General features: G+C 44.1%; 1 protein-coding gene across 4 annotated transcripts in view; it reads right to left on the bottom strand.

Annotated features, from left to right (window-relative positions):
• Positions 1–26,868, bottom strand: part of LOC141073608 (uncharacterized) — a 184,558-nt gene that overhangs the window by 14,901 nt on the left and 142,789 nt on the right. The window contains exon 1 of one of the 4 annotated variants that reach the window (XM_073560904.1): positions 49–902. The exons of the other annotated variants lie outside the window; for them this stretch is intronic. Coding sequence (XP_073417005.1) covers positions 49–60 — 12 coding nt within the window. The 5' untranslated portion in view covers positions 61–902. Of the gene's footprint in view, positions 1–48; positions 903–26,868 lie in introns of those variants that run through there. 4 annotated transcript variants of the gene reach the window in all.

Here is a 26,868-nt window from a genome sequence, read left to right as displayed (position 1 = left end):
GTGCGCCGCGATCCTGCAGGTCACATGACACGTGTCGCGTTTACTTACAGCGCTGATCATCCGTGTGCGGGTGGTTGTGTTCACATTGTACGTGCCAGTGTCTGCCAGGCACGTTTCCTGAGGGCTGATGGCTTGCAGAAGAGCCTCCTGGATTCACCCACAGCTATTTGCAGAATAGTCTTTTAGCAGGCAGCCATTCATGGCAGGACTGGGGGATATCGGTGGGGCTCATGGCGGACCCTTCTTCCCTCTGTAAAACTAAGCGCCACATTGAGCTCTGGTCGTTTCCAGCACCGCTCCTAGTCTTCTAGGTACCCGCCGCGGCCCCAGTATGGCTCCTGCAGGTCGGGACCAGTGATTGCTGGCCGAGCAGGAGGTCGCCCCTCTATGGGAGTCTATGGGAACCGCGCTCTGGCTCAGAGACTTCCATTGCGAGCTTGTGACTGCTGGCTCCGGTCAGTCAGACGTTGTGGTGACAAGATGGTAGTGTGACCCAAGCGGCGTTGCCAAAAGGTGAAGCATCTAAGAACAAGACAACGTTCAGGGACCGTGGATTAGAAGCAAGGCACTGGAGTGGTGTTTTATGGGGTTACATTGGTGGAATTGGAGTAGAACACCTGGCACCAGCCAGCTCCTAATCCAGAGTCATCACTGCACATAAGCGAATAACCCCTCGCCATCGGCTGAAAGGGGTTTTCCAGTAATGACAAGGCAGCACCTATCCGCAGGCTACCGAGTTACCGCTGGGACCCGCGGTGATGGGGCAGAATGGCCAATCTTTATCCCCTTTAGAATGGAGCAGTATGTTAGATGCCTGACCTCCGCTCCTTTCATTCTCTACAGGATTGACGCTAAGGCTATGTGCCCACGTTAGCGTTTTAAAACGCTCAAAAAAACCGGACTCCTTCCCAGAAAACACGCATTTTGTTTCCGCACGTTTTTTGCCCGATTTTTGCACAAAAACCACGCGTTTTTGATGCGTTTCTGGAAAGCTTGGAAACATCTAAAAACGCGGACCTATGCGGAAATGAATGAGCATGCTGCGTTTTTAGCCACTAATGAGCGGAAAAAAACGCATGCATTGGCACAAAAAGCCCAAAATGCATTAAATTGAATGGGAAGCTTCTTTTAAGCGTTTCTGAAGCGTCTGATCCGGCACAAACGCTTCAAAAAATGCAACATGGGCACACAGCCTAATAGCCACAGCCCCTTCAGAAATGAATGAAGCACGGGTCACACACGCACTCTGCCGCTCCTTTCTAAGAAGGTCAAAAGTTCCCCGCTCTGCCCAGCAGTCGGACTCCCACCAAGTCACCTGTGGACTACCCCTTTATCTATCTTTCTGCCATGTGATGACATGGCAGAAAGAGGTACGTCTAATTGCAGCTGCACAGACATGACCGCTGCAGCCAATCACAGGCCATAGTGGTGATTTGCTGTTCACTGCTGCAGAAATCTGTGGCCATGATGAAAGTAGAGCTTTGGATACCGGTAGGGGACCAGAAGGTCAATATATGTGATTTTTTGCAAAGCTGGTGAATTTTTTTCCGAAAAAAGTACTTTACAACCCATTTACTATATATTCTCCTACTCATTAGATTAATAGTAAAGACACTAAGGGTGGTTTAACACTTACCACATTTTTTGCCCCAAAAAATGCTTGTGGATCGCTGTTTTTTTCCCCCAATACTATGGAAATAGTATTGGAGAAAAAAAACGGTGTTCCGCAAAACCAGAAGTGACGGCGCACTGCAAAAACAAACTTCCGGTTTGTTTTTGCTGTTTGTTTTTTCATGGCGGTATATACGGCCCTCACAGCCGTATGGCACACCATTGAATTTGTGCAGGCCGATTTTGCGGCCCCATAGAAAGCTATTGGGGCCACAAAATCGGCTCGCAAAAATACTGTAAGTGTATAACCAGTCAAAAGATTAGCGAACACAAAAATATAGACACGTATATAAAGGCAGAAATCTGTAAGACACGACGCAATACAGGAGCCTCAACATGGTGCAGTGCTACGCTGAGGCCATGTGCACACGGTGCGGATTCTGCTGCGGATCCGCAGCGTTCAGGCTCTGCGGGTCCGCAGCAGATTTAGGTGCGTTGTACAGTTCCTTTGTTTTCAATGGTAAACTGAAAAACGCTGTGCACATGCGGATTTTTCCGCGGGTTCAAATCATGTCAATTCTTTGTGCGGATTCCGCTTTGATTTAACACCTCCATTGTAGAGGTGTGAAACCGCAGGGCTAAACCACAGGCTAATCCGCAGGTAAACTGCAGGTCTTTTAACCTGTTACCTGCGGATTTTTCCAAATCCGCGCTGAAAAATCCACAGGACCCAAAACTACATGTGCACATAGCCTTACAGAGTGCTGCCATGCCCTCTCTCCATCCCTCTATATGATGTTCCCAGAAACTCAGGCTATGGAGTATGTGCTGCATGCAATGTACCGTAAGTAATCCTCAGTAAGAACTCAGCTGCACTTATCTATGGGACACGCAGGTGGGATCCCCTGAGGGCCCAAACCCAAAATCATGGAATGGACAAAATGCCAGAAAAACACACAAAAAAACAAACATTGTACTACATTCAAAAACATCACAAAAACTGCTATGAAAAAAGGTTCTAATTTACGGCGATAATAGTACAAATTAAATAATTTTGGATTGGACTTTTGCAGATGCAGCAATAACAGATATGATTCTGTTATCTCACTGATTCTGAGAATGCTTGTTTGTGACATATTGTACTTCATGATAGTGGTAACGTTTGGTTGAAATTATTTGCATTTATTTATGAAAATATAAATAATTTGTGCACATGCGCCACCCCCCGGCAGCCATTTTCCCAGAGTCCACCACATCGGAAACCATGGGACTGCGGGGGGCTCCGGCTTTTCACAAAATTTTGGCAGAGACCCCCACAGCAGGACCGGACACCCGTAGCAGCGCCCCAATAAGGTATATCCGCATTATAAGACGCATCATTTCCCCCCCCCTAATTTTGGGGGTAAAAAAGTGCGTCTTATAATCCGAAAAATACGGTATAATCTTTACCACAAAAAAATTTTTAGGTCCAAATTTTTGCATTTACAGAGAGTTAAAAGAGAAAATGCACCATACATTTTCTTTTTTAAACAACTGACCTCGTTTGGAAACTACAACCCTCAAAGATTTTATCCAGGGGTGTAGTGAGGATTTTGAACCTACAGGTGCTACACACAATTTGATACCGTTAGGTCGTCATATAGAAATATTTCAATTGTTTTCACAAAAATGTTGTTTTAGTCCCAATTTTTTCACTTTTGCAAGAGATTACAAGAGAAAATGGGCCACTCAGTTTGTTACCCACTTTCACCTGAGCACAGCAATACTCCAGATGTTGTCAAAAACCACTGTTTGGACAACAGCAGGGATCTGAATGGAAGGAGCAATATTTGAATTTTGGAACAAAAATTTGGCTGAAATAGGCTTCTTGACATGCCAAAACTGCAGAAACTCCACAATTGACCCCATTTTCTAAACTGCATCCCCTTAAGAATTCATTTCTGAATGTAATGAGTCTCTTAAGCCCACATTTATTAAAGGATTTAGTTCAAAATGAGTGTGAAAAATATATTTTTTTTTTCACATTTTTAGAACAACTTTTTAATACATAGTAGTCAGGGCCGGTTTTAGGCAAAGTGGGGCCCTAGGCAAAGTTTAAAATGGGGCCCCAAATGCTAACATATTGCACATCACACAGAAGCATTTCGATTGTATTTACATGTGCTGAGTTCAGGCCGCTAAATGATCGACAAAATTGAAGAAGTCGTTCAGTACTTGTTTCCCGGCCTCTTTCCACCGTCTGAGAAGGAATGATGGGAACAGAGCAATCACTAATGGATCACCAAGGGTGTGTGCACACTTTGCGGTTTTTGCTGCTGATCCGCAGTGGATTTGGTCCTGCGGATCCGCAACAGTTTCGATGCGGTTTACAGTACCATGTAATCCTATGGAAAACAAAATCCGCCGTGCACATGCTGCGGAAAATTCAGCGCAGATTTGCTGCGGTTTATTTTCCGCAGCATGTTACTTCTTTTTTGTGGAACCGCAGCTGCAATGTACGTTCCGGGACATACAAATCAATCAATCTCTTATCCGCACTGCCAAACCTCACTAGAACCTGCATCAAATCTGCTGTACACATGCTGGGAATCCGCAGGAAAAATGCATGTGTTTTACCCTGCGGTTTCTGCCAAGAGATATGGATTCTCTGCAGAAAAAGCCGCAGACTAATCCGCAATGTGTGCACACACCCTAACAGATCACCATACAGTATCATGTTATTAGCAGCACATCTACAGTTTACACCCCATAGTCCTCCATACAATATAATCTGCCCCATAGTCCTCCATATAGTATAATACACTCCTCAGTACTCCATATAGTATAATACACTCCTCAAAACCCTACATATATTAAAATACTCTGCTCAGTCCTCCATATAGTATAATACACTCCCCATAGTCCTCCATATAGTATAATACACTCCTCAGTCCTCCATATAGTATAATACACTCCCCATAGTCCTCCATATAGTATAATACACTCCTCAGTCCTCCATATAGTATAATACACTCCTCATAGTTCTCCATATAGTATAATGCACTTCCATAGTCACCCATGTAGTACAATTCACTTCCCATAGCATAATGCACTCCATAGTTCTTCATATAATCTATTCCCCATAGTCCTCAATACAGTATAATGCAGCCCACATATAGTATAATGCAGCCACCCAATAGAGCATAATGCAGCCACCCCACACAGAATAATGCAGCCCCGCCATACAATATAATGTAACCCCCATAGAATATAATGCAGCCCCCCGCTTATAGTATAATGCAGCCACCCCTTAGAGAATAATGCAGCTACCCCAGAGTATAATGCAGCCACTCCACAGAATATAATGTAACCCTCCATAGAATTTAATGCAGCCCCACCCCCCATATAGTATAATGCAGCCCCTCCATAGAATATATGGCAACCCCCTCATAGGATATAATGCAGCTCCTTATATAATATAATGTAGCCCCTCCATAGAATACAATGTAGCTCTCCTCATATAGTATAATGCAGCCCCCATCGAATATAATAAATATAATACAACCCTCCATAGAATATAATGAATCCCCAAATAGAATATAATACAGCCCACCTCCCCATAGAATATAATGTAGCCCCCATGTTATATAACACAGCCTCCCCCTATAGAATATAATGTAAAATGTACCCCCCATGGTATATAACACAGCCGCAGAGTATATAGCCCAGCACCACATGGTATATAGCCCAGCCCACCATGGTATACAGCACAGCCTACCATGGTATACAGCACAGCATGGTATATAGCCCTCCATGGTATAATACAGCCCACCATGGTATACTGTTATGATTGGGTCACCGAGGAGGAAAACAAAACCAAGCTAAGTCACAGAAAACCAGAGAGGTTGGTAACTACGCGGATTGCAGACCCCTGATCCTAATCACACAACTAACAGCAGCCGTGGAGCGTACCTACGATGATTCTAGACGCATCATCACAGCCAGAGGACTAAATAAGCCTAAAGCAAGAAAAGGGGAAATCTAAACTGCCCCAGAGCAGACCCCAAAGGAATAGACAGCCCCCACTGTTATGAACGGGTCACAGAGGAGGAAAAAAAACAAGCTAAGTCTCAGAAAACCAGAGAGATTGGTAACTATGCAGATTGCAGATCCCTGATCTTAACCACACAGCTAGCAGCAGTCGTGGAGCGTTCCTACGATGGTCCTAGACGCCTCGTCACAACCGGAGAGCTACATAAGCCTAAAGCAGGAAAAGAGGAAAACTAACTGCCCCAGAGCAGACCCCAAAGGAAAGACAGCCCCCCACATGTATTGACGGTGAAGAAAGATGAAAACACAAACAAAGGCAGGAAAATAGGCTGAGCAAACGATGGGGCCCGACTAACTAGAAAGGACAGGAAAGGAAAGCCACTATCTGCAATCTGCCAAAAAACCCTACCAAAATAATGTCCAACATGTCTGATAGCAAAATTAACCCTGAAGTCACTAGACGACTTCTCCCACTATATCAGCACTCTGAAATATTCTGAAACAGAGCAAAAAGAGGCCAATCTAATAAGGGACAAAAAGGCAAATTGGCAAATACAGATAAATAGGAGTGGAAGTTCAGCATAGCCCCAGCAGGGGCAAGCTGACCATACAAGAAACTGAATTGACCAACAAGCGCAAGTGTGAACATTAGCAAAAAACAAACTTAACTTGAGAAGACTGGAAGAGAGCTGAAGTCCAAGACCTGAGAAGCAGACTGAATCACCAGGATAGGGTGTCGGCTGTCTTATATCCAGTCTGATACTCCAGAGATCCAGTCGTTATCCTCCTCATCAGGTGGCAGATCACTACCACTTAAACCAACCTCACTACCTCCTGTCATCACCAGAGGGAGAACGGAAGGAGAACTCTCAACTGGTGGAGCAGAAAATGAGCTCATAACACCCCACACATGTATTGACGGTGAAACAAGATGAAAGCACAAACAGGTAGAAAAATAGGCTGAGCAAATGATGGGTTCCACACTAACTAGAAAGGACAGGAAAGGAAAGATACTGTCTGCAATCACGCCAAAAAACCCTGCAAAAAATGTCCAACACTTCTGATAGCAAAAAAAAACCCTGAAGTCACTAGACTTCACCCACTATATCAGCACTCTGGCATATTCTGAGAACAGAGCAAAAAGAGGCCAATCTAATAGAGGACAAAAAGCAAACTGGCACATACAGTAACATAAGAGTGGAAATTCAGCACAGCCCCAGCCGGGGCTGGCTGACCACACAAACACTGAATAGACAAAACCAAATCAAATGTGAACATTAGTAGAGAAAACTTAGCTTGAGAAGGCAGGAACTGAGCTGGAAACCAAGACCTCAGGAGGCAGGAAAAAATCACCAGCATGGGAATAGGGAGTCGGCTGTCTTAAATCCAGTCTGAGACTCCAGATGTCCAATCGTCATCCTCATTATCAGGTGGCAGGTCTCTGTTAATTAGATCAGCTTCATTACCTCCTGCGACCACCAGAGGGAGCCCGGAAAGAGAACTCACAACTCCTCTGTCAACACAAAGAGTTCCCTCACCAGAAACCAGAGGCAGACCAGAAAATAAGTTCACAACAGTATACAGGCTGTATACCATGCTGGGCTGTATACCATGGTGGGCTGTATAATACAGCCCACCATGGTATAATACAGCCCAGCATGGTATATAGCCCCCCAGAATGGTATAATACAGCCCAGTATGGTATAATACAGCCCAGCATTGTATATAGCCCCCCCAGAATGGCATAATACAGCCCAGCATGGTATATAGCCCCCCCAGAATGGTATAATAAAGCCCAGCATGGTATAATACAGCCTAGCATGATATATACCCCCCCCAGAATGGTGTAATACAGCCCAGCACGGTATAATACAGCCCAGCATGGTATATAGCCCCCCAGAATGGTATAATACAGCCCACCATGGTATATAGCCTCCCCAGAATGGTATAATACAGCCCAGCATGGTATAATACAGCCTAATATGGTATATAGCCTGTTATGATTGAGTCACCATAGGAGGCAAAAACAAAAATGCTAGCTAAGTCCAGAAAACCAGAGAGGTTGGCAGCTATTGGATTGCAGACCCCTGATCCTATCACAACAACTAACAGTAGCCGTGGGGGGTTCCTACGATGCCCTAGACCCCTCGATCACAGCCGGAGAATTAAATAGGCCTAAAGAAAGAAAGGGGAAATCTAAACTGCCCCAGAGCAGACCCCAAAGCAATAGGCAGCCCCCAACATATAATGACGGTGAAGCAAGATGAAAACACTAACACAGACAGAAAGATAGACTGAGCAAAGACGGGGCCCAAACTACCTAGATAGGAAAGGACAGGAAGGCTGCTGTCTGCAATCTGTGAAAAACCCTATGAAAATAAGAGCCAACAGACTGACAGTGAAAAAGGCCCTGAAGACGCTAGGCTTCAAAAAAGCTATGTCAGTACTCAGGAATATTCTGAAGACAGAGCAACCGGCAAAAGGAGATTCAGCTCATCCCAGCAGGGAACGGCAGAATCCAGAAAAGCAAGGAAAACAAACACAAAACATAAATGCAAACAGGCAAAGCAGAAAACTTAGCTTTGGGGAAGCAGGAATCAGACTGGTGTCCTAGAAGTCCACAGAGAAATCACCCGCAGGGCAGAAGGGCGTCGGCAGCCTTATATCCAGTCAGTGACTCCACTCAGCCAGTCATCCTCATTAGGCTCAGGTGCCTGATAATCAGGCTCATTACCTTCCTTTACCAGAATAGGGATTTCACCAGACCTCAGTGACGAAGGGGAAAATGAACTCACAACAGTACCTCCCCCTTGAGGAGGGGTCACCGAACCCTCAACCACGCCACCAGGGTGAGCCCGCTGAAAGGCACGCACCAATCTTTTGGCATGAATATCAGAGGCAGAGACCCAGGAATTATCCTCCTGACCATAACCCTTCCACTTAACCAAATACTGGAGTCTCCGTCTATCCAGACGGGAATCCAGTATTTTCTCTACCTCATATTCCATGTTACCTTCAACCAATACAGGGTCTGGAGGTGCCACCCCAGGAACAACTGGTTCAACAAACCTCTTTAACAAGGACTTATGGAACACATTATGGATTTTAAATGTGACAGGAAGAGCCAAACAAAAAGAGACCGGATTAATAATCTCCAAAATCTTGTAAGGTCCAATAAATCTAGGCTTAAACTTAGGAGAAGCCACCTTCATAGCAATATTTTTTGATGATAACCACACCATATCACCAATCTTAAACTGGGGACCAATGGTCCTATGTCGATTGGAAAACCGCTGGGCCTTTTCCTGGGAGAGAGATAACTTATCCACCACTTGGTCCCAGATCTGGTGCATTCTCTCCACCACAGTGTCAACACCTGGGCAGGCAGAAGGCTCCACCTGCCCTGAAGAAAATCGAGGATGAAACCCAAAGTTACAAAAAAAAGGTGACATCAAAGTGGCAGAACTAGCTCTATTATTTAAAGCAAATTCTGCCAAGGGCAAAAATGAAACCCAATCATCCTGATCATCGTAAATAAAACATCTCAAATACGACTCCAAGGTCTGGTTTGTTCTCTCTGTCTGCCCATTGGTCTGAGGGTGAAAAGCAGAGGAGAAGGACAACTGAATTCCCAGCTTGGAACAGAAAGTCCTCCAAAATCTAGACACAAACCGAACTCCTCTGTCAGATACAATGTTCTCAGGAATCCCGTGCAAGCGAACCACCTGTTGCAAAAACAGGGGCACCAACTCAGAGGAAGAGTGGTACAAGATGAACCATCTTAGAGAACCTATCACAAATCACCCAAATAAGTCATTCTTTGAGAGACCGGCATATCAGAGATGAAATCCATTGAAATATGGGTCCATGGCCTCCTGGGGACCGGCAAAGGCATCAACAACCCACTAGAGCGAGAACAAGATTTAGACCGGGAGCAAGTCCCACAGGACTGAACAAAATTCCTGACATCATGAGACAAGGTGGGCCACCAAAAAGAGCGACTCACCAGATCTCTAGTACCAAAAATACCTGGATGACCAGCCAATGCAGAGCAATGAACTTCAGACATCACTCTCTTCTTCCACTGGTCAGGAACATACAACTTTCCACTGGGACAACGCTCAGGTTTGTCCTCCTGGAACTCTTGCAGAGCAAGTCTCAAATCGGGCGAGATGGCAGAAAGAACTACCCCTTCGCCTAAGATGGTAGCAGGCTTGGTCACCACAGGAGAATCAGCAAAGAAACTCCTAGAGAGGGCGTCTGCCTTGACATTCTTAGTTCCAGGAAGAAAAGAGACCACAAAATCAAAATGTGTAAAAAACAAGGCCCACCTAGCCTGTCTAGGGTTCAAGCGTTTAGCCGACTCTAGGTAAATCAAATTCTTGTGGTCAGTGAGGACCACAACTTGATGTTTAGCTCCCTCCAACCAATGTCTCCACTCCTCAAATGCCCATTTCATGGCCAACAGTTCCCGATTCTCCACATCATAGTTACGTTCAGATGGAGAGAACTTTCGGGAAAAGAAAGCACAGGGATTCATTTTAGATGTTACAGGATCCTTTTGGGACAAAACAGCTCCTGCACCAATCTCAGAAGCATCCACCTCTACCTGGAACGGGAGTGAGACATCCGGTTGCCGCAAAACCGGGGCGGAGGTAAATCTTCGCTTCAGCTCCTGAAAGGAAGCAACAGCCTCCGGAGACCAAATCAACACATCAGCACCCTTCTTAGTCAGATCAGTCAATGGCTTGGCAATACTAGAAAATTTTGCTATAAATTTCAGATAAAAATTAGCAAAACCCAAAAACTTCTGGAGGGCCTTCAAAGAAGTGGGCTGAACCCAATCATAAATGGCCTGTACCTTGGCCAGGTCCATTTTCAATAGTTGACGGAGACAAAATAAATCCCAAAAATGAAATCCTCTGTACTCCAAAAAGGCATTTCGATCCTTTGACATACAGGGAATTCTCCCTCAAGATCCGGAACACAGTCCGAACATGTTCCACATGAGAATCCCAATCCTTGGAGAAGATCAAAATATCATCCAGATAATCAAAAATTTATCGACAAAGTCTCGGAAAATATCGTTCATGAAGCACTGGAAGACAGAAGGGGCATTAGTGAGCCCAAAAGGCATCACCAGGTACTCAAAATGTCCCTCTGGAGAATTAAACGCCATCTTCCATTCATCCCCCTGCTTAATGCGGATAAGATTATACGCCCCCCTGAGGTCAAGCTTGGTAAACCAGCAAGCACCTCTAACTCTAGAGAATAGATCCGAAATCAGGGGTAACGGATACTGATATTTAATAGTAATTTTATTGAGGGCACGATAATCAATACAAGGCCTTAAAGAACCATCCTTTTTGGCCACAAAAAAAAACCCGGCACCTAAGGGTGAAGAGGATGGTCTAATATGACCCTTCTCCAACGCCTCCTTAATATAGGACCGCATAGCCTCGTGCTCGGGTACAGATAAATTGAAGAGCCGACCCTTGGGAAATTTACACCCCAGGCTTAGTTCAATTGCACAGTCATAACTCCTATGAGGAGGCAAGGACGCAGACTCATTCTCACTAAATACATCATAAAAGTCCGCCAAATAGTCAGGAACATCATGCGACTGAGGAGAGGTGGAAAAAACCGGAGCCTCACTAAAGGCACACCGACAACCCCAACTCACCACAGACACAGACTTCCAATCCAAAACTGGATTATGAATTTGCAACCAGGGAAACCCCAGAACAACGGCATCATGCAGACCATGCAACACCAAAAATCTGCAATTTTCTTGATGGTCTGGGGCGACCCGCATGACCACCTGGGTCCAAAACTGAGGTTTATTTTTAGCCAAAGGAGTAGCATCAATCCCCCTCAAAGGGATAGGCGTCTGCAGAGGTGTCATCGGAAAACCACAACGTTTAGCAAAATCCAAGTCCATTAGGTTTAGCGCTGCTCCCGAATCCACAAAAGCCTTGGCGGAAAATGTGGACAGGGAGCAGATCAGAGTAATTGCCAGAAGAAACTTAGGTTGAACACCACCAACAGAAAACGTGAGTGCAAAACGTTTCTCTCGTTTAGGACAAACAGAAATAATATGCGAGGCATCTCCACAGAAAAAACACAGCTTATTACGCCTTCTGAACTCCTGACGTTGCGCCTTAGACAAAACTCTATCACATTGCATAGGTTCAGACGTCAGTTCAACCGGTGGCAACACCTCTCGTGCAATCCTGCGTTCATGTAAACGCCGATCAACCTGAATGGCTAATGACATAGAATCGTCCAGACCAGAGGGAACAGGAAATCCCACCATAGTATCTTTTACGGCTTCTGACAAACCCTTCCGAAAGAGAGCAGCCAAGGCATTATCATTCCAGGTAGTAAGGACCGCCCACTTTCGGAACTTTTGACAGTACAACTCTGCAGAATCTCGACCCTGGTTTAATGCCAACAGGGTCTTTTCAGCCTGATCAATAGCATTAGGTTCGTCATACAACAACCCCAAAGCTTGAAAGAATGCGTTCACATTAGTCAGAATAGGATCATCTGGTTTCAAAGAAAACGCCCAATCCTGGGGATCGCCACGCAGCAAAGAGATGACAATTTTAACCTGCTGCGTGGAGCTCCCTGACGAGTTAGGCTTCAAGGCAAAAAATAATTTACAATTATTTTTGAAACTCAATAATTTAGATCGATCCCCAAAAAATACATCAGGTGTAGGGATCTTTGGTTCAACAGCATGCGAACGAGCAAGGTAGGCGGAAATTCCCAGCACTTCCGCAGCGAGCTGCTCCACACGATCAGACAGTTGCTTCATCTCCATTGAGAGAAAAAAAAATTCCCCCTACGGCCTCAGAGATATAGAGGAAAGAATATACACACACTTTTTTTTTTTTTTTAAACACAATTCTTTCCTGCTATTGAGTACCCTAGGATCTGCGGTATGGCGGGTGATTCTGTTATGATTGAGTCACCATAGGAGGCAAAAACAAAAATGCTAGCTAAGTCCAGAAAACCAGAGAGGTTGGCAGCTATCGGATTGCAGACTCCTGATCCTATCACAATAACTAACAGTAGCCGTGGGGGGTTCCTACGATGCCCTAGACCCCTCGATCACAGCCGGAGAATTAAATAGGCCTAAAGAAAGAAAGGGGAAATCTAAACTGCCCCAGAGCAGACCCCAAAGCAATAGGCAGCCCCCAACATATAATGACGGTGAAGCAAGATGAAAACACTAACACAGACAGAAAGATAGACTGAGCAAAGACGGGGCCCAAACTACCTAGATAGGAAAGGACAGGAAGGCTGCTGTCTGCAATCTGTGAAAAACCCTATGAAAATAAGAGCCAACAGACTGACAGTGAAAAAGGCCCTGAAGACGCTAGGCTTCAAAAAAGCTATGTCAGTACTCAGGAATATTCTGAAGACAGAGCAACCGGCAAAAGGAGATTCAGCTCATCCCAGCAGGGAACGGCAGAATCCAGAAAAGCAAGGAAAACAAACACAAAACATAAATGCAAACAGGCAAAGCAGAAAACTTAGCTTTGGGGAAGCAGGAATCAGACTGGTGTCCTAGAAGTCCACAGAGAAATCACCCGCAGGGCAGAAGGGCGTCGGCAGCCTTATATCCAGTCAGTGACTCCACTCAGCCAGTCATCCTCATTAGGCTCAGGTGCCTGATAATCAGGCTCATTACCTTCCTTTACCAGAATAGGGAGTTCACCAGACCTCAGTGACGAAGGGGAAAATGAACTCAACAATAGCCCCCCAGAATGGAATAATACAGCCCAGTATGGTATAATACAGCCCAGCATGGTATATAGCCCCCCCAGAATGGTATAATACAGCCCAGCATGGTATATAGCTCCCCCAGAGTGGTATAATACAGCCCAGCATGGTATATAGCCCCCCCAGAATGGTATAATACAGCCCAGAATGCCATGGTATAATACAGCCCAGCATGGTATAATACAGCCCAGCATGGTATATAGCCCCCCCAGAATGGTATAATACAGTCCAGCATGGTATAATACAACCCAGCATGGTATATTGCCCCCCCAGAATGGTATAATACAGCCCAGCACGTATAATACAGTCCAGCATGGTATATAGCCCTCCCAGAATGGTATAATACAGCCCAGCACGGTATAATATAGCACAGCCTGGTATATTGCCCCCCAGAATGGTGTAATACAGCCCAGCATGGTATATGGCCCCCCAGATTGGTATAATATGGCCCAGCATGGTATATAGTCCCCCCAGCATAGTATGATACAGCCCAGCATGGTATATAGCCCCCAGAATGGTGTAATACAGCCCAGCATGGTATATAGCTCCCCAGCATGGTATATAGTCCCCCCAGAGTGGCCCCACAGTCCAGTACTCACACTGATTAAAAAAAAAAAAAAAACACTCCACTTTCTCCTCGTGCCTGCGCTGCTGGCTGCTCCTGTCTCCTCCTGCTCTGTCTGGCACACAGTGAGAGCGAGATGACGTCATCGCACCCCCGCTGTGTCAGAAGCAGAGCGGTAAATGATGGGAGAGGGAGCGTCAGCTGACGCTCTCTCCTCCATCACTGCCTCCTTCAGTGTGGCGGCGGCGGGAGTCGGCGCTGGGGGCAGGCGGGCCCCCCTGCCTCACAGGGGCCCCATAGCGGCTGTGTGATGTGCCGCTGGCTAGGGCCCCTGGAGGAGCGGGGGGCCCTAGGCAGCTGCCTCGTCTGCCTGCCCATAACGCTGGTCCTGATAGTAGTGAGAGGTGAGGAAATGGACCTCAAAATTTATAGAATTATTCCTCCTGTGCTCAAACATAAACCTATTAGTATAGTTTGAGTCAACAATCGGGCCCAAAAGGGATTGGCACCCTGTTTTTTTTTAGGTCATACAGTCATATACAGTTGTGTGAAAAAGTGCCCCCTTCCTGATTTCCTATTCTTTTGCATGTTTGTCATACTCAATGTTTGAGATCTCCAAAGTTAAGTATTAGACAAAGATAACACAAGTGAACACAAAATGTAGTTTTTAAATTAAGGTATTTATTATTAACTCCTTAAGGACCAAGCCACTTTGTAAATAATGACCAGGCCTCATTGATTAAATCTGACCACAGTCCCTTTATGAGGTAATAATGGATCCCACTGTTTCTGAGATTGTTTTTTCGTGACATATTGTACTTCATAATAATAGTAAAATTTATTCGATAAGACTTGGGTTTATTTGCAAAAAAAAATGTTGTAAATTTTTAAACTTTTAATTTTTATGTCCTGAAATCAGAGATATATGTCACGCAAAACAGTTAATTAATAACATTTCCCACATGTCTACTTTACATCAGCACAATTTTGGAAACATAATTTGTATTTGTTAGGATGTTATAAGGGTTAATTGTTGACCAGCGATTTCTCATTTTTACAACAAAATTTACAATACCATTTTTTTTTAGGGACCACCTCACATTTGAAGTGAGTTTGGGGGGTCAATATAACAGAAAATACCCAAAAGTGACACCATTCTAAAAACTACTGTGATATTACTGTACGCGGCAGATGAATTGCCTGCTTTCGGTTTGATCGGTGTGTAAAAATTGGAAAATTTTATTTATTAACTATTTTGTGTGACATGTCTCTGTGATTTAAGGGCACAAAAATTCAAAGTTTGAAAATTGTAAAATTTTCTACATTTTTGCCAAACTTCCGTTTTTTTCATAAATAAGCGCACTTTATATCGAATAAATTTTACCACTATTGTTCTGCCTTCATACACATTGACACGGTGTGCACTCTAGCATACAGCATAAACCACTGCTCTGTTGTTATGATTGGGTCACCGAGGAGGAAAAACAAGACCAAGCTAAGCCACAGAAAACCAGAGAGGTTGGTAATTAAGCGGATTGCAGACCCCTGATCCTATCCACACAGCTAGCAGTAGCCGTGGAGCGTACCTACGATGATTCTAGATGCCTCGACACAGCCGGAGGACTAAATAAGCCTAAAGCAAGAAAAGGGGAAATCTAAACTGCCCCAGAGCAGACCCCAAAGGAATAGATAGCCCCCAAACACACATTGTTGGTGAGACAAGATGAAAACACAAACACATAGGAAAATAGGCTGAGCAAACGATGGGGCCCACACTAACTAGAAAGGACAGGAAAGGAAAGATACTGTCTGCAATCACGCCAAAAAACCCTGCAAAAATGTCCAAGACTTCTGATAGCAAAAAAAACCCTGAAGTCACTAGACTTCACCCACTATATCAGCACTCTGGCATATTCTGAAAACAGAGCAAAAAGAAGCCAATCTAATAAGGGACAAAAAGCAAACTGGCACAAACAGTAACATAACAATGGAAATTCAGCACAGTCCCAGCCGGGGCTGGCTGACCACACAAAACTGAATAGACAAAACCAAATCAAATGTGAATAGCAAAGAACACTTAGCTTCAGAAGGCAGGGACTGAACTGGAAACTAAGACCTCAGGAGGCAGGAAAAATCACCATCAAGGATAGAGGGAGTTGGCTGTCTTAAATCCAGTCAGAGACTCCAGATGTCCAATCGTCGTCCTCATTATCAGGTGGCAGGTCTCTGTTAATTAGATCAGCTTCATTACCTCCTGCAACCACCAGAGGGAGCCCGGAAAGAGAACTCATGACTCCTCTGTCAATACAACCAGCTCCACCACCCTCACCAGCAACCAGAGGTAGACCAGAAAGTGAATTCACAACATTTGTCTTCCAAATAAGCAGACTGTTCTCTGTAGTCTAACTTGTTTATTGATGAAGAGTATAGAACATGTGGTAAAACTATAAAGAATACATGACGTGTCTGATTTGAGATATCTAGGATTACAAGCTTGTTTTGTCCCTCACAATGTTGTATCTTACCTGTCTGTATATTCTGATGTATTCATATGTATATCATCTTTCTGGATTGTTGTATCTTATTTTGAAAAGTTTAATAAACACATTTATGGAAAAAAAAACTAAAGAATACAAACGACATGGGTAAGTATTGGGCAGATGATAACACAGCTAACACAATAACAGGAAGTATAACAGTGTGATGCAACTTTACATAGAAACACACAGGTGTCTAATTACATCTACTGAGCACTGGCTGCTGTAAAGTTAAACATCTCTGTAACACTGCATTGCAAGAAAGATAGTTAATCTTACCAGATATGCTTTACCCGGATAACGAACTCAAGTAGGGAGTTAACAGGAGGACAAGTAAACAACGTGTGTCCTTATGAGATAGACAGAATTAAATGGCATCTTCTTTATCCAGGAATACACTGCCTCATTCCTCAATGCAATGCTTCAATCCCACATGCATTGCTTCTGTTAAAGAAACAGGCTGTAAATGCTATTTAGACACAGCTATAAATTCAGCCACCACTAGATGGTGCTATAACTAAACCAGCACATAATACAAACACATTTGCCCTATTCAGAGGGCAGAACACTCCCCGCTTGGCATTAACTAATGCCACTTCATTTTCCAGGTTTGGAGCGGTAAAGGTGTGCTTGCAGTGGTGCCAACCTTTACAAGACTTCTGACTGGTGGGTGATGTTGATTTGTAAGACTGAGCCACATGTATTAAACAAGCAATGGCATGAACAAGTGAGTTCCAGGTTGAAAACCTGCTGAAATGGTGGGATTTGAGGTGATTGTCTGAAGTCACCGTACTTAGAATGGATACCTGAGGGCAGATTTCTTCATCTGCATCTGGATCTACCAGTTCAAAGGTGTCTGATTCATTACTGTAACGCGTTGAACGGTATAGGAATGCAGGGCCCGTAAACCAGGTTGTGTCCTTGAGGTGTCTAGATTCAACAAATCTAGTTGCGTGGTCCGCAGGATTGAGGTGTGTGGACACATAGTGCCACTGTTTAGGGCAAGTTGATCTCCTGATCCTTAGCACCCGATTGCTGACGTAAAAGCGTTGAGTTTCATTGCAAATGTACCCAGCACTGTCTTGCTGTCTGAGTAGAACTCAATGTCCTTGATTTCCAGGTCAATTTCTGTCGAGGTAAGTTCAGCTAACTCTACTGCTAGCACAGCCGCATAGAGTTCCAGTCTGGGTATTGTGTGCTCCTGGACTGGCACTTTGGTTGAGGCATCATAGAAGATACAGAGCCTTTGCGTCTTGACTTCTGTTGATGGCACGGAAGCGTATGGTCGTGCCACGTAAAGATCTGACAAGGCTTCTAAAGATTTCTTCCATCTTACCCACAAATCTATCTTCTCCATGGCAAGCGGATCATCCCATTTAGACATCTCTTGGGTGAAGTCTCAACATCTTTTTACCTTGGATAGTTACTGGGTTTACAAATCCTAGAGGATCGTACAGTATCACGGACAGGACGCCTCTACGTGTGAAAGGTTTTTCTTCTTCGTTAATCCGAAAGGTAAATGCATCTCTCTTCAAATCCCAGAGTAAACCAACGCTTTGTTGCTTGTGAAGGGAGTCTTTGTTTAAATCCAAGTCTTTTAAATCAGTTGAGTAATCTTGAGAGGGAAAAGCTGCCATCATTTTTTGGCTGTTGGAAGCAATTTTGTGCAGCCTTAAATTGGACAAAGCGAGCATTTCTTGTGTCCTCTTTAGGAGATTAACTGCCGATTCATCTGTAGGTGTGGATTTCAAGCAGTCGTCCACGTTGAAATCCTTCTCCACAAACGATCTAACATCTGACCCGTACTTTGCTTCACCCTCTGTGGCTGAATGTCTAAGACCATAGATGGCGACAGCAGGGGAAGGGCCGTTCCCAAAGATGTGTACTTTCATCCGATACTCCACAATGTCTTTGTAGGGGTCGTTATTGCGGTACCAGAAAAACCTCAAAAAGTTTCTATGTTCTTTTTTTGACAAGGAAGCAATGAAACATCTGTTTTATGTCAGCCATGAATGCCACTGCATCTTTGCGGAAGCAAAGAAGTACTCCTAGAAGTCTGTTATTGAGGTCTGGGCAAGGCAAAAAGACATCATTTAGCAAGACACCTTTATATCTGGCGCTTGAGTTAAATACTACTCTTATCTGACCAGGTTTATTAGGATGATACATGCCAAAAATGGGTAGATACCAACATTCCTTGGAATCTTGAAGTACAGGTGCAAATTCTGCATGGCCATTCTGAAGCATTTTCTCCATGAAGGCAAAGAAGTTCTCTCTCATTTCAGGTGCCTTCTGAAATTTGTGTTTGAGGGAGACAAATCGACTGTAGACAGGTTCTCTGTTGGGTAAGCGTTGCCTCTGGGGTTTAAACGGTAGAGGGGCCATCCAACTCTTTGACTCATCTCTTACCATCTCTCGATCCATGATGTCCAAAAACAGTCTGTCTTCTATGCACATTCTACCTTGTTGTCTTCTCTTATTCTGTGGAAAACTGTGCACCCTATGTGATCTTGGTCGCCGTCACATGTGTGGTCTTCACAGGAAGGCTAATGGACAAGGTAGAGGAGCATTGTGTGGCAACTCTTTTACCAGGAAGCTACTCTTACATGGTTGGAAGAGAGACGGACGTCCATTTTCAAGAGTATTGGTAAGCATACTGTCGACTAAGGCTGGCATGTGTGCTCCTCCTAGGCAGATATCTCCTATGATGATCCATCCAAGGTCGTGCCTCTGTGCGTACGGAGCGTTCCTGGAGCCGTTTATACATTCTCTAGCCTTGTGGACTTGTAGTATATCTCTTCCCAGAAGTAGAGTTATTGGGGTTCCTGGATCCATCTCAGGTATCAGGTTGGCTATACGCTTTAGACTGGGGTGATGTGTCGCCACTTCCTGTGAAGGTATTTCTGACCTGTTGTCAGGAATCTGGTTGCACTCCAGGATGGTCGGTAATGATAGGCAGGTTTGGCCATCTATGGACTCCACCTTGTATCCGGTAGCTTTTCTCCCTGCCGTTTCAACAGTACCTGAACACGTCTTCAGGGTGTAGGGAGAACCAGGGACTACAATGCTGAAGTTGTCAAAGAAGATGGACCTGGCTAGAGACCTGTTACTTTGGTCATCCAGAACTGTGTATATCTTGAGGGCTTTGTCCTTGCGGCATGCAGGATAGACTCGGACAAGGCAGATTTTTGAACAGGACCGTCCTCTTGTGAGTCCCGTACAGATCTCCATACATTTAGAGCTGACCCCAGGGGTGTCTTCGTCGGTGTCTTTCTGCTTCTCATCGTGCTCCTCTGCTCGTGACAACACTCGTGGACTTGATCCAGGGTGCATAGCTGTATTATGATCTGTGCTGCTGCCTTCTGCACATTTCACTCTAGTTTCACAGTTCCTAGCGAAGTGAAAGGTTGTGGCGCAACATTTGAAGCAGATGTTGTTCTTCTTGAGGAAACCTTTGCGATCCTCTAAAGACTTCTCCCTGAAGGCACTGCATTTTAGTAGAGGATGTGGTTTCTTGTGTAGAGGACAATGTTTACTGACATCCTGAGGCTTGCTCTCGTCCAGAGGAGGTTTATTCACATTGTGAGGAGGGCCTGTGGAAACAATGTTAGTTTTGTGGACTGCCACGGGTGTCCTACTGGGTTTGACATCGGGGGCAGAGGAACATGACAGAGTAAAGTCAAAACTGGGTCATTTCTAATCCTAGATTGTTTGGTGACAAAAGCAACAAATACAGTGATAGGAGGGAATGATACATTATGATTTTGTTTATACTGTGAACCACGTGTAATCCACTTTTCTTGTAGGTTGTAAGGAAGTTTCTGTACTATCGGATTGACACCCTTAGCGATGTCTAAGAATGCCAATCCGGGCAAGTCTCCTTCCTTCTGGGCAACCTGTAACTCATTCAATAAATCATTCAGTTCTCTAAGCTTTAGATACCCTTTAGGTCTTATCTTAGGAAAATCATCAATTCTTTTATATAAAGCATTCTCTATGACTTCTGTCCCATAGCATTCATCAAGTCTTTCCCACACTTTATGTAGGGCTGTGCGAGGATACTTTACATTAATGTCTCTCAGTCTTTTGGCATGCTCGACTGACTCACTTCCGAGCCACTTTAACAGGAGATCTAACTCCTCACTACAAGAAAGGTCCAGACCATGAATGGCATTCTGAACGAGGCTTGCCATGACCAATAGTTCTCGGGTTTGTCAGTGAACTTTACAAGTCCTTTTGTAACCAGTCCTCGGCGGGCAAAGAACTTTGCAAAGTCCATGGTGGCCCGGTCAGTGCTGGCATGAGCTGGTGTGTTATAGTCATGTCTAGTGTGGGGTGTATCACCATACCTGTAAGACGCTTCTGACTCCGGATAGTTTGTGCGGTACCTTCTCGGAGAAGAAGGTGGCTCTTTAAGGCGGGATGGGAGCAGTACCTTCTGCTCAGTGGAATGGTAGCTGTGGTCGACATCTCTGTGCTGGACGTCTCCTCACCTATGGTAATGAAGCTTGGGGTTGGGTCGCTGGTAATCGGCATAGGCTGATCGATATGATGCATCAGGGCTGTCATCCACTCCAGAATGATGACGGACGTACTCTGCGACGTGCTGGATCTTGCTGCTCTAGATCTGGTCCGGGATTGCTGCTGCGTCTCTCAGAATCAGGATTCTTCATATCTTCCAAACACTCAGCCTTAGCTATTGCAGCTGCTGTCTCTTTGCCGCAAGTCTTTCTCTCTCTGCCTGCAAACGTCGGCTTCCAACTCTTGCTCTGTTTGTCTCAGCTTTAGATGCATCTCTCATTCAGCGAAGGAGGATCTTGCTTTGGCCGCTTCAGCCTCGGCACGAGCAATAGCAGTGCACTCTGCTATTGATGACTTGCCAGAACTTGCTTGTGACCTCATTTTGAGTGAGGATGTGCTGCTTCGAGACATTGTGTGTTTGGCTGCGTACTGCTGAGTATACTGGCGGGAAACTGAGTCTATGCTTGGCGGGAAAGATGAAGCACTTGTTGGCGGGCTGCACTCTCGGTACTTGTGACTGTATGGCGGCTGCTGCAGTATCCGCAGGCAGTGCGGTGTGGGTACAAGTGGCTCCTTAAGTCGTATTCACTATCTCAAGCGTCTAGCTTCTGTTTTACTGGGCCCTGGACTCTTGTCCCCTGCAGCTGTATGGCGGCTGCTATAGTACCCATATGCGGAGCAGTCTTGGTGATAGCGGTCCCTTACAGCCTGAATTCACTATCGCAGGTGTCTAGCATCTGTTTTACTGTTCTGCCTTCATACACGTTGACACGGTGTGCACTCTAGCATACAGCATAAACCACTGCTATGTCTTCCAAATAATCAGACTGTTCTCTGTGGTCTAACTTGTTTATTGGTGAAGAGTATAGAACATGCGGTAAAACTATAAAACAAACGACATGGGTGAGTATTGGGCAGATGATCACACAGCTAACACAATTACAGGAAGTATAACAGTGTGATGCAACTTTACATAGAAACACACAGGTGTCTAATTACATCTACTGAGCACTGGCTGCTGTAAAGTTAATAACATCTTTGTAACACTGCATTGCAAGAAAGATAGGTAACCTTACCAGATATGCTTTACCCGGATAACAAACTCAAGTAGGGAGTTAACAGGAGGACAAGTAAACAACGTGTGTCCTTATGAGATACACAGAATTAAATGGCATCTTCTTTATCCCAGAATACACTGCTTCATTCCACAATGCATTGCTTCTGTTAAAGAAACAGGCTGTAAATGCTATTTAGACACAGCTATAAATTCAGCCACCGCTAGATGGTGCTATAACTAAACCAGCACTTAATACAAACACATTTGCCCTATTCAGAGGGCAGAACAACTATCATGAAGTACAATATGTCACAAAGAAAACAATCTCAGAATCACCAGGATCCGTTGAAGTGTTCCAGAGTTATTACCTCATAAAGTGACAGTGATCAGAATTGTAAAAATTGGCCTGGTCATTAAGCTGCAAATTGGCTCTGTCACTAAGGGGTTAATAAAGGCCTTCATTTATAAACTGCATTTTTTGTTTATTTGTGTTATCTTTGCCTAATATTTAAATTTGCTGATCTGAAACATGTAAGTGTGACAAACATGCAAAATAAGAGGAAATCAGGAAGGGGCAAACACTTTTTCACACAACTGTATATATATATATGAGGTATAATGTCCCCAGCATCATATTTGCCAGTAAATAAGACTATACTGTGCTGGCAAAGCATAGCACTGTAATTTCATTAGAGATTGAAAAATTTGCATTGAAATGAAAGGCAACATGTTTCAAAATGGAGGAGTGGAACAATGTTGAAAAGCAGAGCAGTTTACAAGGTAATAGAGCATCCAGGGCTACTGCCACTCTTTTTTAACCCTTTAATGACCGGAGCTTTTTCATTTTTCGCTCTCCTTTCCAGAGCCATAACTTTTTTATTTTTCCGTCAATATAGCCATGTGAGGGCTTATTTTTTGCACAACGAGTTGTACTTTTGAATGACGCCATTGGTTTTACCATGTCATGTACTCAAAAATGGGAAAAAAATTCCAAGTGCTGTGAAATTGCAAAAAAAGTGCAATCCCACATTGTTTCTTTGCTTGACTTTTTTGCTAGGTTCATTTAATGCTAAAACTGACCTGCCATTATGATTATCCAGGTCATTACGAGTTCATAGACACCAAACATGTCTAGGTTCCCTTTTATCTAAGTGGTGAAAAAAAATTCCAAAGTTTGCTAAAAAAAAAAGCACAATTTTTTCGAGACCCGTAACGTCTCCATTTTTCGTGATCTGGGGTCGGTTGAGGGTTTATTTTTTGCATGCCAGGATGACGTTTTTAATGCTACCACTTTTGTGCAAGTTTGTTCTTTTGATCGCCCGTTATTGCATTTTAATGCAATGTCGCGGCGACAAAAAACCCCCCGTAATTCTGGGGTCTTGATTTTTTTCTCACTACGCCGTTTAGCGATCAGGTTAATCCTTTTTTTATTGATAGATCGCTCGATTCTGAACACGGTGATACCAAATATGTGTATGTGTGATTTTTTTTTTTTTTTTATTGTTTTATTTTGATTGGGGCGAAAGGGGGGCAATTTAATAATAATAATAATAATCTTTATTTATATAGCGCCAACATATTCCGCAGCACTTTACAGTTTAACAGTTTCAAAACGCAAGTCATAAGTAACAACGTTAACAATACAATAATCAAAGCAAAATAAGACGACCCTGCTCGTGAGAGCTTACAATCTACAATGAGGTGGGGGAGATACAAAGTACAGGTGTGTATTTACAGTGATGGTCCAGGGATGGATGGAGATAGTGAATGGGCTACACACGCACACTTACACATAGAATGACTTTGATTAGTGAACGTGATAGGCCGCTCTGAACAAATGTGTTTTGAGGGAGCGCCTGAAACTATGCAAATTGTGGATAGTCCTGATTTCTTGGTGTAGAGCATTCCAGAGGATAGGCGATTTGAACTTTTAGGCTTTTTTTAATTTTTAAACACTTTTTTTAACTTTTGGCATGCTTCAATAGTCTCCATGGGAGGCTAGAAGCATGCCATACTTGATCGGCTCTGCTACATATAGGCGATGCTCAGATTGCCTATATCAAGCAGATTTACAGCATTGCTATGGTGCTCATAGCAATGTGCCGACAAGAACCATAGAGGTCTCTATGAGACCTCTGGTTGTCAGTGCAACGCGTTGCTGACCCCCGATCACGTGACGGGGGTCAGCGATGCGCTCATTTCCGGCCCGGCGGCCGGAAGCGGTAGTTAAATGCCCGCTGTCGGCGTTTCACAGCGGGATTTAAATAGTTAATAGGCGCGGGCGGATCGCGATTCAGCTTGCGCCTATGGCGGGCACGTCAGCTGTTTATAACAGCTGACATGTCGCAGCTTTTTGGTGGGCTCACTGCTGGAGCCCACCTCAAAGCAGGGGACACCGACCGCTGACGCACATGCTGCGGATTCTGCTGCGGATCCGCAACGGATTTGGCTGCTGCGGATCCGCAGCAGTTTCTGCTGCGTTGTACAGTACCTTTATACCCTATGGAAAAAAAAACACTGTGCAGACGCTGCGGAATTTTCCGTGCGGATTTGCTGCGGTTTCAAAACCGCAGAAAGAATTGACATGTCAATTCTTTCTGCGGATTCCGCTGTGGTTTGCCATCTCCTCCATTGTGGAGATGAAAAACCGCAGGGCAAAACCGCAGGCCAATCCGCAGGTAAAACTGCAGGTCTTTGACCTGCAGATTTACCTGCGGATCCGCGCAGCCAAATCCGCAGAGCATTCCGCAGCGTGTGCACATACCCTAACAGATTTTATAATACCTGAATAAAATCAGAAAGCCCATTCTTTATAGACCTGGAACAGCTCGTGTGCTAGTTATCTTCCATGAAAAACCACCATAAGCATGTCTATATCACCAAACAGTAGAGAGGTTCAGAATGACTGCTTTAGATGGCACGGAATAGTCAAACTGGCGGAAAACTAAAAAGGTATGCTAGTTCAGCAAATTCGCATTACAGTATTCATCTAGGGGTATAGTGAGCAGTAACATTTTCATTTTGTTTGTTTTTTTGTATTCCAATTTATAAATGAGCGATGAAGGAATAGAAAGTGAATAAAGAGAAAATGGCAGAAGGTGGCAAGGGAACAAACAAAAACATAAATCCAGTATGGTAGTGATGGAAACATTCCCTAATGCAGAGGCCAGACTTATCAAGACACGTGTCACACTGGTAGGCTATGTGCACATGTACTTTTGAGAGCTGCGGATTTGTCCCAGCGGATTTGTAAAAAAAACGCAGGTAAATCCGCAGGTCAAAAATCCTGCGGTTTAGCCCTGCGGTTTCACACCTCATAATGGATAAGGTGTGAAACCGCAGTGGATTCCGCACAAAGAATTGAAATGCTGCGGTTTGTAACCCGCAGCAAATCCGCGCGGAAAAATCCGCAGCATGTGCACAGCGTTTTTTGTTTTACCATTGAAAACAATGGTACTGTACAATGCAGCAGAAACTGCTGCAGACCCGCAGGGCCAGAAACGCTGAAGATCCGCAGCAGAATCCACACCGTGTGCACATAGCCGTAATTGGTTTCCCTCGTAACTCCAGCTTTGTAACATACCCTGCATCTCTTTTGGGGTAGGCCTTTTTTGGTTGTCGGCAGCACTTGTGAGGGAAAATGCTGACCAGGGATTATTCTGCTGACCTCGCCATTTTTTTATAAAATTAAAAAAATATGAAAGTTCAAATTACCCCCCATTTGCCCCCTTGAAAATAAAATAAAGAAAAAAATACACATATTTGGTATTGCCACATTCAGAATCACCCGATCTATCAATATATAAAAAGAATTAATACGAACGGTAAACGGCGTAACGAGAAAAAAAGTTAAAATGCCAGAATTACGTTTTTTTGGTCACCGTAGCATTGCATTAAAATGCAGTAACGGACGATCAAAAGACCATGTCTACACCAAAATGGTATCAATAAAAATAGCTATGGGTCTCGGAACATGGTGACTTTTTTTTTATTTTTTAGAAACTTTGGATTTTTATCACCTAGACATGTTTGGTAGCTGAACTCGTAATGACCTGGAGAATCATAAAGGCAGGCCAGTTTTAGCATTTTGTGAACATGGTAAAATAGCAAAACAAAAACAATTGTGGAATTGCCCTTTTTTGCAATTTCACCGCACTTTGAATTATTTTCCCATTTTCCAGTACACTATATTGCAAAACCAATGGTGTCGTTCAACAGTACAACTCATCCCGCAAAAAACAAGCTCTCAGGTGGCCATAATGATGGAAAAATCAAAAAGTTATGGCTTTGGGAATAAGAGGAGCAAAAAACAAACTCAAAAATGGATTAAAACAAGGTTGCGAAGGGGTTACATTTAGTAATTCTTCAGATAAGAAATTTTATAAAAAATCAACTTCCCTAAAACCTGTAGTGTCCACATGGACGCTTGTGGCAGAAATAAAATATGGCCTGCACGGAGTGTAGGATTCCGTGGGCACCCAATCACTTAGAGCAGCAGTAGCGCTAGCATGATCTCGCCCGCTGCGCTGTTGCTGAGACTCATCATCACTAGAACTAGCAGACGAGGATGACAACAGCAAAATCTGTTCGTCTGTCTCACTGGCGTGGTCTGTATTTGAACAGATCATGGTATAAGCCTCATCTTCCATATACATAAGCGCAGTCATTTCAATATATACAGTATATGTGTGTATAAATACAGCTCTGGCAAAAATTAAGAGATCACCACAGTTTTATAAAAGTCAGCTTCTCTACAT

This window comes from Dendrobates tinctorius, unplaced genomic scaffold (genome assembly GCF_039654945.1).
Source record: "Dendrobates tinctorius isolate UK_male_01 unplaced genomic scaffold, ASM3965494v1 ptg000308l, whole genome shotgun sequence".
NCBI lineage: Eukaryota > Metazoa > Chordata > Amphibia > Anura > Dendrobatidae > Dendrobates > Dendrobates tinctorius.
This window is presented reverse-complemented; position numbering and strand designations above follow the sequence as displayed.